General features: G+C 45.6%; 1 protein-coding gene across 1 annotated transcript in view; it reads right to left on the bottom strand.

Moving 5' to 3' along the window:
- Positions 1-15,454, bottom strand: part of LOC125463311 (protein monoglycylase TTLL8-like) — an 80,820-nt gene that overhangs the window by 1,271 nt on the left and 64,095 nt on the right. Inside the window, exons 9-10 of the mRNA XM_059654794.1 lie at positions 13,536-13,776; positions 2,096-2,531 (exon numbers count right to left, since the gene is read on the bottom strand). Of these exons, the coding sequence (XP_059510777.1) occupies positions 2,096-2,531; positions 13,536-13,776 (677 nt within the window). The remainder of the gene's footprint in view (positions 1-2,095; positions 2,532-13,535; positions 13,777-15,454) is intronic.

Genomic DNA, 15,454 nt, shown 5'->3' with positions numbered 1-15,454 from the left:
CTGGACTATATATCCTCGCACACCGCTTCCTGTAAAGACTCCATTCCATTCTCCCAATTCTGCCAACTCTGTCCCATATGTTCCAATGAGGCCAACTTCAACAAGGGAGCCAATGAAATGTCCACTTTATTCCTCAGCCGAGAATTCCCCAGCACCGTTGTCAACAGGGCCCTCAATGAGGTCTGACCCACCTCCTGGCTTCTGCCATCACCCCCTCTCTTCCCTCCCGCAACAACAATGGGGCTCTCCTTGTCCTTAATTACCATTCCACCAACATCCACATCCAGAAGGTCATCAGCCGCCATTACTGCCACCTCCAGTGAGATACCACCACCAGACACATATTCCCCTCCCCTGCCTTGTCTGCCTTCCATACGGTCCATTCCCTCCAGAACACTAAGGTCCATCATCCTTCACTCCCAACATATGCCCACAGGCCCATGGCACCGGCCCCTGCGACTGAAGGTGTAACACCTGCCCATTTACCTCCTCCCTCTTCAGTATCCAAGGACCCAAACATAACTTCCAAAAGCTCTTTACTTGCACATCTCACAATCTAGTCCACTGCGTTCACTGCTCACAATGTGGTCTCACCTACAGTGGAGAAACAAAGTGGAGACTGGGTGATTGCCTTGCAGAACACCTGTGTTGGGCTCACCAAAAAGACCCTGAGCTTTCAGCTGCCTTCCATTTTAACACACCATGCTGTTCCCTGGCCAACATCTCTGTCTCAGGCTTGCTGCAGTGTTCCAGTGAAGTTCAGTGCAAGCTGGAAGAACAACACCTCATTTTCCACTTGGGGACCCTGCAGCCCTCTGGACTCAATAATCAACTTCAATAATTTTAGGGCTCGAACACTTCCATGTCCTAACACCCTACCCCACACACCAGGTCTTGTTATCATATGCCCTGCCATTACACACTACCTATTGTTAGCTACTAACAGTCCCCATTAACACCCTCTTAGCCAGATTGTTATCCACTCCTTTGTCTGTCCAATTGTATTTCTCTCTCTTTGGCCAATTATTTACTCCAGACACCCTCCGCCCACCCAATCTTCTGCATATAAAGCGACATTTTCCTAGCTACCATCCGTTCTGAGGTAGGGTCACCAGACCTGAAGCATTAACTCTGTTTTCTCTTCATAGATGCTGCCAGACCTGCTGAGCTTTTCTAGCAAATTCTGTTTTTGTTTCTAGACACATGGCTTTTTAAAACAGTATGAGAGATTGAATACCTGGGATGATAATGAGGATTTGTTCACATTGTAAAACTGTCCCAGTGGGCAATGAGGAGTATCAATTTACTTTTGGTTTAAAAGGATTTTGTTTTTGGTTAAGGAAAAAGCCCATAGTTTGAAAAGTTTTACACAAATGTCCCCGTGGAAGTTAAATGTATGAAAAAGCATCTCCTGAAGAAATGAATAGTTTAGACCTATTAAGAAATGCATTACCTCAGTGTAAGGATTTTAGTTTGAAACTTCCAGATCAGAAGCATTGGGTTAGAATCCTGAAGAAGTAATTCCAAGTTGAGAAGGTTGTGTGACTAATCAAGGAAAATGTTACCTACTGTTCAAAACTGGGAATTGAAAGAAACAACGAAGTTAAACTTTATAGATGTGATAAAGATACAATTGCTCTGTGGTGTGTGTAAAGTGATGACATGTTTTTACTGTGTTTTAAAATATTTCAAATTGTCTTATAAGTAGCTTGGCTTTATATTATTTTATCTGCTTTTCCTTTGCATAATAAACTTCTGTTTTATTTCATGAAAGACCACCTTGTTATATTTTAAAAAAAGTCAAAATATGTTCTATCAAGCCAGATTTCAGTCTGGTATCTGACTTGTCAATAAGAAAATCAACTGGAATAACAACAGCATTCACATTTGAAACGAGTTTCAAACGGAAAATGAAATTATGAATTTTAGTTCCATGAGCATCTCAAATATAGGAATAAACCACAGCAATTATGGTGTGTCATCATTTCAACTTGCACGAATGAGATTGCACAGCCGCAGACATTAGAAAAGACTAATCCCAGACACATCAATGCTTGCTCAGAAAAATATAGCAATGGGTGTAAGATAGCTTTACCTGTTGAGACAGACACTCAAAACGTCCAATATTACACTTGCTATTATATTTTCTGTCAATGATTACTTTGATAGTGTCTTCCTGTACATTAGCACACAGTATGGCAGTAACAGACGTAGAACGTGACATGCTTGGACTCAAGTTGATCTCAATTAGCCAGGGTTTAAAATCTTCTCCCAGCAAGAAATCAGCACCATATAGTCCAAAATTGTTTTTGCGTGCTTGCACAATGGCCTGAACCGTCACCAAAGAACAAATTATAGCCTTTTTCATGGAAGGGTAGACAGTCTCCTGCCAGATGATGTCATGGCCTTTAATTCTTAAATAGTCTTGGAACTCATTACTTGACCACATGTTCTCTTTTGGCACCAGTGGGTTACGATCAGCAGAGGGCTTTAATCGCTTCTGAATGGCATTGTTGCAGAGGTGCACTGAACTGCAGAAAAATAAACAGCAGAGCATTCATTTTACCAGAGATTTTGCATAAACTAGGCTTCTTAATTTTAAAACATCACTTTCCTAATATAGCACTGAAAGTAGTTATGGTGGTATACAGTGCTAACAAGGCAAATGTTCTGAGGACAAGAGTTCAAACCTCACCATTGCAAATAATTAAATAAAAATCTGGATTAAAAGTTAGTCTAATTGTGACTTTCAAACGTCATAAAATCCTATTATTAATGTGCTTTAGGAAAGGAAATCCTCCCTCCTTATCTGCCTGGCCTAAACATGACTCCAAACCTAAAGCAATGCAGTTGACTCTCAACTGCCCTCTGGGCAATGACGGTTGAGCAATTATTGCTGGTCCAGCCAGTGTACCCATTTCCCATGAAGAAATTATTTTACAAGTCCACTTCATGAAAGTAGTGGTGAATTTAGCATGCTAAAAGGGCAGTGGGGCCCACAACTGTGTTACCGTCTAAATGTCTTGCTGAGGCACCAGAGTCATCAGCATTAAAATGAAGGCAGTGTTCCTAAGCCCCAGATCTCTTCAGAACTGGTAAAACCCAGAGCTTCTTCAGTGCTTCCATAGTCCCTGAAGTACTCCCATATCCACTGCACATTGACACATCCTCCTCAGGGAATCTCTCTCCCATTGCAACTCTCTTGTAATCTCTTCGGCCTTGAAACTGCTCGACCATGTCCTGAAGCAAACCAGCAAACCAGGTACCACAGCCACATCACCTTCCTCAGCACCTGCCTACGGAACCAGATCATCCCCAAGGGACTACAGTCCACATTTCAGCCTTCCCAATTTGGCCCAAACCGTGACCACCTCTACACCCAGAACATTCAGACCCTTCAGAAGCGGTTCTCCCTGCGAGTCCTGAAACAGACACTCGCAGCCATGCGCCGGCACCTCCACACACTGCAATCCAGCCTGCCCCACCTCAGAGCCTCCCTCTCCCAGACCTGCAAAGGACCTCTGTTGTTTTTCATCCTCCGCAGGGTCCACAGACTGAACACCCAGTTCCACTCAGCTTTACTGGACACCAAAAATCGTAAGTACAACCAACTCACGGGCCCCTGCCACCCACTAGAGGATTCCTGCGCCTCCCAAATCCCGACTCTGTCCCTGCCCCTCCCCCACCATGCACCCGCCGCCATTGACCATGAGGACACGGCCGGAGACCCCACCGATGACGTCACATCCGCCTCCGCCGGCCACAGAACTTCCGGAACCGCTGCTGCAGTCACCACCTCCACGTCCAGGTACAACACCCCACACACCACCCTCACCGCAGCTGCTGCCGCCCACCCCGATCCTCCAACCGCCGATGGAACCCCGCCCACGGTCGACGGCGACAGAACCCCGCCCACGGTCGACGCCGATGGAACCCCGCCCACGGCCGACGGAACCCCGCCCACAGCCGACGCCAACGGAATCCCACCCACGGCCGACGGAACCCCGCCCACGGCCGACGACCTCATCGCTCCGCCCACAACCTCCACAGCCAGCAACCCCAGAGAAGACAGCCACACTGAGCCCTGCCGCATCTTCACAATCCCCCCAGACCTTCCACTGACTGAGGACGAACGGTCAGTCCTTAGCAAGGGGCTCACCTTTGTCCCCCTACAACCACACATCAACGAATACCAGTCACGATTGGACATAGAGCAGTTTTTCCGCCGTCTTCGCCTCCATGCCTACTTCTTCAACCGGGAGCCTAACCCTCCCTCCACTGACCCCTTCACCCGCTTCCAACACAAGTCCTCCTCCTGGACACCACCCCCAGGCCTCCTACCCTCCCTCGACCTCTTCATCTCCAACTGCCGTCGAGACATTAACCGCCTGAACCTCTCCACCCCTCTCACCCACTCCAACCTCTCCCCCGCAGAACGGGCAGCCCTCCGCTCCCTCCGCTCCAACCCCAACCTCACCATCAAACCCGCAGACAAGGGTGGCGCAGTGATAGTATGGCGCACTGACCTCTACATCGCCGAGGCCAGACGCCAACTCTCCGACACCACCTCCTACCGCCTCCTCGATCATGACCCCACACCCGAGCACCAAACCATCATCTCCAACACCATTCACGACCTCATCACCACAGGGGACCTCCCACCCACAGCCTCCAACCTCATTGTTCCCCAACCCCACACGGCCCGTTTCTATCTCCTTCCCAAAATCCACAAACCTGCCTGCCCTGGTCGACCCATCGTCTCAGCCTGCTCCTGCCCCACCAAATTCATCTCCACCTATCTGGACTCCATTTTCTCCCCTTTGGTCCAGGAACTCCCCACCTACGTCCGTGACACCACCCACGCCCTCCACCTCCTCCAGGACTTTCAATTCCCTGGCCCCCAACACCTCATATTCACCATGGACGTCCAGTCCCTGTACACCTGCATTCCGCATGGAGATGGCCTCAAGGCCCTCCGCTTCTTCCTGTCCCGCAGGCCCGACCAGTCCCCCTCCACCGACACTCTCATCCGCCTAGCTGAACTCGCCCTCACGCTCAACAACTTCTCTTTTGACTCCTCCCACTTCCTAAAGACCAAGGGGGTGGCCATGGGCACCCGCATGGGCCCCAGCTATGCCTGCCTCTTTGTAGGTTACGTGGAACAGTCCCTCTTCCGCACCTACACAGGCCCCAAACCCCACCTCTTCCTCCGGTACATTGATGACTGTATCGGCGCCGTCTCTTGCTCCCCAGAGGAGCTCGAACAGTTCATCCACTTCACCAACACCTTCCACCCCAACCTTCAGTTCACCTGGGCCATCTCCAGCACATCCCTCACCTTCCTGGACCTCTCAGTCTCCATCTCAGGCAACCAGCTTGTAACTGATGTCCATTTCAATCCCACCGACTCCCACAGCTACCTAGAATACACCTCCTCCCACCCACCCTCCTGCAAAAATTCCATCCCCTATTCCCAATTCCTCCGCCTCCGCCGCATCTGCTCCCACGATAAGACATTCCACTCCCGCACATCCCAGATGTCCAAGTTCTTCAAGGACCACAACCTTCCCCCCACAGTGATCGAGAACGCCCTTGACCGCGTCTCCCGTATTTCCCGCAACACATCCCTCACACCCCGCCCCCGCCACAACCTCTCCAAGAGGATCCCCCTCGTTCTCACACACCACCCTACCAACCTCCGGATACAACGCATCATCCTCCGACACTTCCGCCATTTACAATCCGACCCCACCACCCAAGACATTTTTCCATCCCCTCCCCTGTCAGCTTTCCGGAGAGACCACTCTCTCCGTGACTCCCTTGTTTACTCCACACTGCCCTCCAACCCCACCACACCCGGCACCTACCCCTGCAACCGCAGGAAATGCTACACTTGTCCCCACACCTCCTCCCTCACCCCCATCCCAGGCCCCAAGATGACATTCCACATTAAGCAGAGGTTCACCTGCACATCTGCCAATGTGGTATACTGCATCCACTGTACCCGGTGTGGCTTCCTCTACATTGGGGAAACCAAGCAGAGGCTTGGGGACCGCTTTGCAGAACACCTCCGCTCAGTTCGCAACAAACAACTGCACCTCCCAGTCGCAAACCATTTCCACTCCCCCTCCCATTCTCTAGATGACATGTCCATCATGGGCCTCCTGCACTGCCACAATGATGCCACCCGAAGGTTGCAGGAACAGCAACTCATATTCCGCCTGGGAACCCTGCAGCCATATGGTATCAATGTGGACTTCACCAGTTTCAAAATCTCCCCTTCCCCTTCTGCATCCCTAAACCAGCCTAGTTCGTCCCCTCCCCCCACTGCACCACACAACCAGCCCAGCTCTTCCCCCCCACCCACTGCATCCCAAAACCAGTCCAACCTGTCTCTGCCTCCCTAACCGGTTCTTCCTCTCACCCATCCCTTCCTCCCACACCAAGCCGCACCCCCAGCTACCTACTAACCTCATCCCACCTCCTTGACCTGTCCGTCTTCCCTGGACTGACCTATCCCCTCCCTACCTCCCCACCTACACTCTCTCCACCTATCTTCTTTACTCTCCATCTTCGGTCCGCCTCCCCCTCTCTCCCTATTTATTCCAGTTCCCTCTCCCCATCCCCCTCTCTGATGAAGGGTCTAGGCCCGTAACGTCAGCTTTTGTGCTCCTGAGATGCTGCTTGGCCTGCTGTGTTCATCCAGCCTCACATTTTGTTATCTTGGAATTCTCCAGCATCTGCAGTTCCCATTATCTCTCACATCCTCCAATATGTCCACTGCATGCTCTGAAGGCCCCTGTGCCTGAATCCTATCCCTCATGGGTATTTGCAGATCAACCCTTCATCTCAAATCGCTCCCAGGCCCCGTTTCCCTGCAGCTACTGTATGAATTGAAATATTCAGGAACAAACAAGCAGATGGGTAGTACGATGCAAACAAAACAAATGTCAGCACTAAGTATAGACAGAGAGAGATGTAAAAGAATAGAAGACAACTAGGTTAGCTGAGATAATGACAAGGGAAAGAAATTATAAAGCAGCAAGTCAACAAGATATATAAATTTTAAAAAAGCCCGTTTTACCCTAATTTTGCCCAGGGCCAACTGCACAGTAATCAGTTCCAATTATAATGAAGCAAGTTAGTTGACTCATTGTCAGCTGTACCATAGGAAATCCCCTAACATGACGTGTGAGTTGATATATTCCTGATCTTATCACTGAGAAGGGTTGTTACTTTTGTAATATACATTTCTTGCCTGCAATGCCTTTCATATGGCATATAACATGTCATAATTAAATTTTCTGAAGGAGCGTCTAGGCCTAAAACGTCAGCCTTCCTGCTCCTCTGATGCTGCTTGGCCTGCTGTGTTCATCCAGCTCTACACCTTGTTATCTCTGATTCTCCGGCATCTGCAGTTCCTATTATCTCCGAAATAAATAAATTCTTGTTTTGACAAGTTTGTTATAAATCAGATTTCTTATTCATTCTCAGGATATGGGTTGTGGATGTTACATACGTGTTGCAAATGAAGCTTATCTATGTGTAAGCATAAATGGGCGGCTTCTCCTCTCTTCTTTTAAAATTCACTTGTGGGACACTGGCTAGGAATTTATAGCCCATCCCTAGTTGTTCCTGAGAAGGTGGTGATGAGCTGCCTTTTTGAACCTCTGCAGTCCATGTATTGCAGGTACACCCACAATGTTATTGTGGGAGGGAGGAAATTCCAGGATCTCGATGCCCGACAAATCCAGGATTTTCACCAACGATATATTTCCAAGTTAGGATGGTGAGAGGTTTGGAGGGGAACTTGCAATTGGTGGTATTCCCATGTATTTGCTATCTTTGCCCTTCTAGATGGTAGTGTCTTGGTTCTGAAGATGTCATGTAGAAGCTTTGGTAAGTTTCTGCAGTGTATCTTGTGGATGACACATATAGGTAGGACTGAGCATCAGTGGTAAAGGGTGTGGATGTGGCGCCGCTGCTTTGTCCTGGATGGCATTAAACTTCTTAAATCTTGTTGGAACTGCACTCATCCAGGCACCGGGGAGTACTGCATCGCAGTCTTGACTTATGCCTTGCAGATGGTGGACAGGCTTTGAGAAGTCAGGAGTTAAGTTACTCATTGCAGCAACGCAATCTCTGACCTGCTCATGTATCCTTTATATTTATAGTCCAGTTTTTGGTCAATGGTAACACTCAGGGTGTCAACAGTGGGGGATTCTGTGATACAAATATTATTGAATGTCAAGTGGCAGTGTTTAGATTGTCTCTTATTGGAGACAGTCATTGCCTGGCATTTGGGTGGCACACATGTTACTTGCCACATTTCAGCCAAGCCTCGATGTTGTCTAGATCTTGCTGCATTTTGTCATGCAGAAAATGTCTTTGATGAGCCAGTTAAAGTTAATGGGCCCTGGTTTGAGACAAATCACCTGAAGTGGCTTCGCTTCTTCTAATATTACCTCAGATGTGCTCAAGGATCTATACTTGGCATCCTCCCTGTTTCTCAACAGCATGCTGCATTCAGATGATGTCATCAAGAGGCAGAGTGTTAGTTTTCAAGTGTATGCTTGACCTCACTGCTATCTCTCTCAACTCCATAATAATGAAGTGCTTCAGGAAGTTAGTCATGGCTCACATCAAATAAAGTCTCCAGCCTGCCTCCAATTTGCCCAGCAGCACAACAGGTCCACAGCAGACACCATTTTCCTAGCCCTATCCTCATCCCTGGAAAATCAGGATAAGAAGGATATCTATGTCAGGCGTCTACTTATTGACTACAGCGTTACCTTCAACATTATAATCCCAACCAAGCTAATCTCCAAACTCTGAGACCTAGTTCTCTGGTCCACTCTTTGCAACTGGATCTTCAGCTCCCTGACCCAGAGACCGCAATCAGTGAAGATAGACGATGGCACCTCCTCCATGACAATCCTCAAGACCAGCACCGTGCAAGGATATATACTCAGTCCCCTACTGTTCTCCCTGTACATTCATCCAAATGCCACCTACAAATTCGCTGATGACACCATCATTGTTTGAGATCTGGCCTACAATGATGAGACAGAATACAGAAAGGAGATAGAAAGCAATCTCTCCCTCAATATCAGCAAAACTAAAGAAGTGACTATCGACTTCAGGAAGAAAGAGGGAGGTCATGCCCCTTTTGTCATCAATGGAGCTGTGGTGGAGAGGGTGGAAAGCATCAAGTTTCTAGGGCTGATGATAACTAACAATTTGTCCTGGTCCTCCCAATCAGATGCAATGGTCAAGAAGGCACAACAATACCTCTTCCTTCTCAGGGGACTAAGCACATTTGGTATCTCCATAAAGGACCCTCAGCAACTTTTACTGATGTACAATAGAAAGCATTCTGTCTTTGGTGCATAACGGCTTGTTATGGCAACTGTTCTGTGCAGCATTGTTACAAGCTACAGAAAGTTGTGAACACAGCCCTGTTGATCAGCGAGCTAACCTCCCATCCATGGACTCCATCTATACTTCCCATTGCCTCAGAAAGGTAGCCAACATCAAAGACTCCTTCCACCCTAGTTATATGCTCTTCCAACCACTTCCATTAGGCAGAAGATATAAAAGCTTAAACATGCGTACCAACAGGTTCAAGTACAGCTTCTTCCCTGCAGTTATTAGACTGCTGAATGATTTGAAATTAAAGAAGTCCAATGTTGATCCTGCTTTTGTGTATCTCCCATGCAGCCATCACTTGTATATCTCACTCTGTTTAAACACCCCATGATTTGTATGTTCCTGTTTGCTATGATCTGCCTATACTGCATACAAAACTTTTCACTGTACTTAGGTATATACGACAACAATAAATTGAATCAAATCTTTGTTGTAAGCTTATCTGCTGCTCATTCAACATCCAGTAATGGATGAGCAGAAATTTTTTTTGATTAAATACTATTGCCATCTTTTTAGATCTCAACCACAAACGCCTTTCTCTAGGTACAAACTCCATCTCGCTTTCTGCAACAGTCTGAAGTTAACACTGGGCTACATTTGACATTTGCATACTTTGAGCATTTTCAAACTCACTTTTGCACCATTGCTAGGCTGTCCTATTTTCATCTCAGTAGCATCAACCCCATGTCAGCTCATCTACTACAGAAACCCTCATTTGTGCTTATTTTACCTCTAGGCATGAATATTCCCAACTCTCCTAGGTGGTCTCCCATGTTTTATCTTCTATAAACTTGTAGTCATCAAAATCTCTTTGCTGCCCAAATCTTAATGAAATAACTCCATAGAGTCTGGCATCTCGTCACCAGGTCACCTTTTGCTTACACATGGAGAATCCTTGACACTGATCCAACTCCCTTATAGCCAGCTCCCAGAGTGACTGGTTTTCTAACACTCCTGTTCTTTGGGTACCATTCCTGAGCGAAAAGAAAAACTTATTCCAATGACCCCACAGCTTTTACAACTCAGCTATGAATAGACCCATCACTTGTAGTGACATCCAGACTGGTGAGCTCACAAATCAAATACTCACTATTTGGTCAGCACCTTTTCTTCAGTGATTTGTGCTTCTGCTATCCCAATGCAGATATAACTTCTGCGCTGCTTCATACCTTGTCTGAGGCTTCTTTTCCCCTGTGGTTGACATGTCTGCGTCACACCTTTGTCATTTGGAAAATCACCACTTATCACTATGTTGAATTTCTTTGATATTTCCACCCACACAGAATTACCATTTTCATTTTGATTTGATAAGCAACTTAGGCTTAACTTAATTTCCTTGAAAATGTTGATCAGGTTCACTTAACAACCAACTGATAACTTGGAGTCACACAGTGATGTCTGTATACATCCTCAGTCTAACATACTATTGTTTAAAATACCTATGATTAAGGGTCATGTGGTGTCATCTGCTCCAAAGCCCAGGAGCGGCCTCAGCCCTTAAATTGGCAAATAACCAATTGCTATTAAATACTGTTTGAAGAGTTAGATGCACTTAGTGGACTTCAAAATAATTCTACAGAGGCCAGTGTCCGGTCATCAAGTCACCCTTAATTTACATGTGGCGAGTTCTTGACACTGACCCAGCTCTCAGAGTGAATAACATCTCTGACACTCCTGTTTAAGTCTGTCAGCCAGGGCTTCCTAATTGGATCAGGTTAACAACCCCAATCAGAGAACTCATATTCTATGATAGCCACTTGGCTGACCTCATTACAGACACTACACTTAACTCACACAAATTACAATCCCTTATTTTTCTTGTATTTGCTGACCCACATTGCCTCCCAGTTTTAAGTTAGATTGGATTAGATTCCTTACAGTCTGGAAACAGGCCCTTCAGCCCAACAAGTCCATACTGCCCCTTGAAGCATCCCACCCAGACCCTTCCCCTGTAATCTACACACCCCTGCACACTACAGGTAATTTAGCCTGGCCAATCCACCCAGCCTGCACATCTTTGGACTATGGGAGGAAACTGGAGCACCCGAAGGAAACCCACGCAGACACGGAGAGAATGTGCAAACTCCACACAGACAGTCGCCCGAGGTTGGAATCAAACCCGGGTCCCTGGTGCTGTGAGGCTGCAGTGCTAACCACTGAGCCACCGTGCCACCCCAAGTGACATTTTGATTTTGAAAGTCCCGTCTTTTGTCAATTTTTCCTTTCTCCATCCCTACCTAACTGTGCACTACCCTAAAGCCCCACCAATCCTCTGAGATATCAGTGTTCCTCAAATTTGGGCATCTTGCATATCCCAGGTTTTAACCACTCCACCAGTGATTGAGACACCTTCACCTTCAGCTGCCAAGGCCATAAACTCAGGCACAGGCTCTTCACACCTCCCCACCTCTCTGCCCCAATTTCCTCCATTACGATTCTCCCTAAAAACTATTTCTTTGATCAAGCTTTAGTTTATCTGATACAATATCTCCTTCCATTTCCCTCCACCCTCATCTTCACTGACTTCAGTGTCAAGGACTTAGTAGTATGATCAAACATGCTGCCCTGATGTTAAGAATAATCACTGTCATCACACCGAGCATTTTGCCTCTATTATCCATGTTTTCATAAATGATCAAAGACTATAATTATATCAGGCGCTTATTATGTCTGATACAATGCACTAGCTGTTGCAGCTTCATAATGCTGTTGACATCACCTTCCATCAGTTTGCTATTGATTAGGAGTAGGTTAATGTGTCAGTAATTGACCAATTGATGGATATTGACTCATATATATCCTGTCCATCATGGTCAGCACATAACTGAACTTGACACAGATGGAGCTGGGAAAATCTGGCATTTCAGCTACTAGATATGAATCTGTAAACATGACTAGTCAGGCTGTTCCTGGTCTTGTCTGTGACATACCACTATCAGTATTACCATCATTACCAAGAAATCATGCTTTTTTTTCTTACTAGAATTTGATTCTAGTCGCAGAATTTCAATGGGCACTTCAGAGACAGGTTGAGAGTCAACTATGTTCTTGTGAAACTGGAGACAGATTAGGTCATGGCTCCAGGTTTCCTTCTCTAAAAAGGCATCAGTGAACCAGTTAGGCTTTTACAACAATTGGTCACCTTTACAGCTATCAACATATTTCCAGTTTAACTAGTGTGGTGCAGTTTTAAAACTTACATTCTCTCAAATATTTTCTCAAGCCTCTGGATTATTGAAAAGCCATCGAGCTGAAATGTTGCATAGACTTTAACTCCCACCATCTCTCGACAGGTGAATGGGGACATATAATTGGGAAATAAGACTGGGGGGGTGGTGATGTTGGAAAATCCACAGCCTTCCCAATTACTGTGCCCCACTACAGGATATTACAGGGCAGGGAAGATTGGGGATGGTTTTCTGGCCATTTAAGGTCCTTAAGTGGTCACTTGAAATGTTTCATCCATTAACTGAAATTCTACTTGGGGGGAGAGTGGGGTGCGAGCTGGCCTGCACCATGTGGACAGTCTGTCCAATAAAAGCTAACAGCTTCCTAGTTGACTTGGGGTGGGACCATCAAGTGCCACTGTTTACAAGGGCTCGCTCCATGAAAAGAGACACCAAGTCGTCTACCACAAACCTCCTCACTCCACTCGCCAGAGCTTGCTTAGCTGGCCCTATTGAGCCCAACTAACACGTTTGCATTCTTGGTGCTCCATGTAGCCCCTCCTGCATAATTACAAGTGGTCACCCTTCCCAGTAGCGCTGTTGGGACCAGCAGGAATTCTGGGTGGGATTTCTATCCCTAAACGCAGAGAAATCAGATGACAGGCAAGTTCAGCGCTTCCAAAAATGACACAGCAAGGTTGTCCACTGGATTTTAGCAACTGGGCTAGGCCACTACTCTGGCAATCTATTGACCCTTGTTATGTATCCAAGGATACAATGGATCTGCTGAATATTTCCAGAATTTTTTGCCTTCATTTCAGATTTCCAGTATCTTTGATATTTTGCATTTTGGGCATGTGTCCAGTGAATCAGTACAGTTCCATGCCATAAGTACCTTCAAATATGTTGGAAACAGTCTTTTCTTTTTAATTGCTTTACCTGTCTAGGTTTTCGAGTGTGAAAGGCTGTGTGGAAAATCTTAAGTAGCAGTCCTTATAGAACCAAATGTTTATTGGGTTCCAGTCTGTGACAAGAAACCACAATCTGATGTCGAATTTAGTATCATAAATCAAGAGAGGCTTCTCAATATACTTCTGCACAACCCACTTGGTGTTTTTTAAAGAAGGGTCACAGTCCTTCAGTTTTAGAAACTCATCCAGCCTGTCTACACATTTTATTCCTGTAAATTCAACATTCAAAAAATATTTCATGAGGAAGGTAATGAGGTTTTAAACATTTTCTAACGCTATAGTCATTTGGTAGTACAGAACTTGAGTATAAAAGACCACATTTTGACAAAGCTTTTCATCATGCACCCATCGAGAAAACTTGCAAAATTAAGTGTGAACACATTATTCTGGTGGCTTTGTAGGACATGTAAAATGAGAAAAATAAATATCTTATTGTTATTTCACTGTACTTCACAATACAGATAGTTGGAAAGTATTTTCAACAAAAAAAAATTCCAACACTTTAGGGAGATTAAGCACTCTAACCACGTTGTCTTTGGTAGTACCAGCCATAAAATAGCCACTAACACATAGAATAGGCTTCCAATGAAATTACTGGTAATGGAACTGATGCTATGAAATATTTGCTTTAGGTGTTTCAAGCAGTTTAAAGGTCATGTTTTCAAATGGTCACCAGCAAGATAAATTACAATAGCCAAATCAGTGTAACTGAATCCTAAAACCGATATGGGCTTGATCAATGGTGCCCTATTTTCTGAGAAATGGCAGTCAACTGAAACAAGCCCTTTCATAATGCAATCCTAAGTTATTTGCCATTGTTTTGTACTGCAGTTGATTACTGAAGGCTTCTTGAATGATTCATTATTGAACATACGTTGACATGTTTCTTTTCAATATTTGTGCTGCTGACCCAGACACATAAGCAGTGCTTGCCTTTGCAACATTAAAGCATTTAGAGACCTTTCAATAGGGACCCAATCAAGGAAGATGTGGAAGGCTCCTCTGATGCTGCTTGCCCTGCTGTGTTCATTCAGCTCTACACCTTGTTACCTCGATGTGGAAGGCTGATAGCCAGCTATTGGAAGGAAGACGACGACATCCAAAGTAATTGGGACTCTTTCCTTTCTGGGAGTAGCAGGAAATGGTGTGCACTCATGAGCTCCAATAGGAAAGTTATAGCCTCCCCTTTCCCAAAAAATCAGATGACAGGCAAGTTCAGTGCTTCCAAAAATGACACAGCAAGGTTGTCCACGGGATTGTTAGGCGACTGGGCTAGGCCACTACTCTGGCGATCTATTGACCCTTGTTATGTATCCAAGGATACAATGGATCTGCTGAATATTTCCAGAATATCTTGCCTTCATTTCAGATTTCCAGTATCTTTGATATTTTACATTTTGGGTCATGTGTCCAGTGAATCAGTACAGTTCCATGCCGTAAGTACCTTCGAATATGTTGGAAACAGTCTTTTCTTTTTAATTGCTTTACCTGTCTAGGTTTCGAGTGTGAAAGCCTCCTTCTAACTTAACTAGTTAGCAGAAGGCCTTCCACTGCATTGGTTTATACTCACTAGCCACATGAACTCTGCTAACTGGCTAGGTATTGCTTTCTAGCTGTTTTGAGTGGGTCGCCAATTTATACCTAAGGCCCAAAATTTAAAATAAACTGCTCCTGAGGTTTGATCTAGTGGGTGCATTCAGTGTTTGTTTATGTATCCTTGTCATTTTGAAAACTGCTACATGTTAAAATGATCCCATTATTAATACATACTTGATATTCTACACAGTTATGTCAGTTTGGTCAGCCTGTTTCTCTAGATAGTGAAATAATAAAACTGACACTTCTCGACAGGTGCTTCCACCTGTACAGCCATTATATTCCTTTACA

The sequence above is a fragment of the Stegostoma tigrinum genome, chromosome 25, assembly GCF_030684315.1.
Source record: "Stegostoma tigrinum isolate sSteTig4 chromosome 25, sSteTig4.hap1, whole genome shotgun sequence".
Lineage (NCBI taxonomy): Eukaryota > Metazoa > Chordata > Chondrichthyes > Orectolobiformes > Stegostomatidae > Stegostoma > Stegostoma tigrinum.
This window is presented reverse-complemented; position numbering and strand designations above follow the sequence as displayed.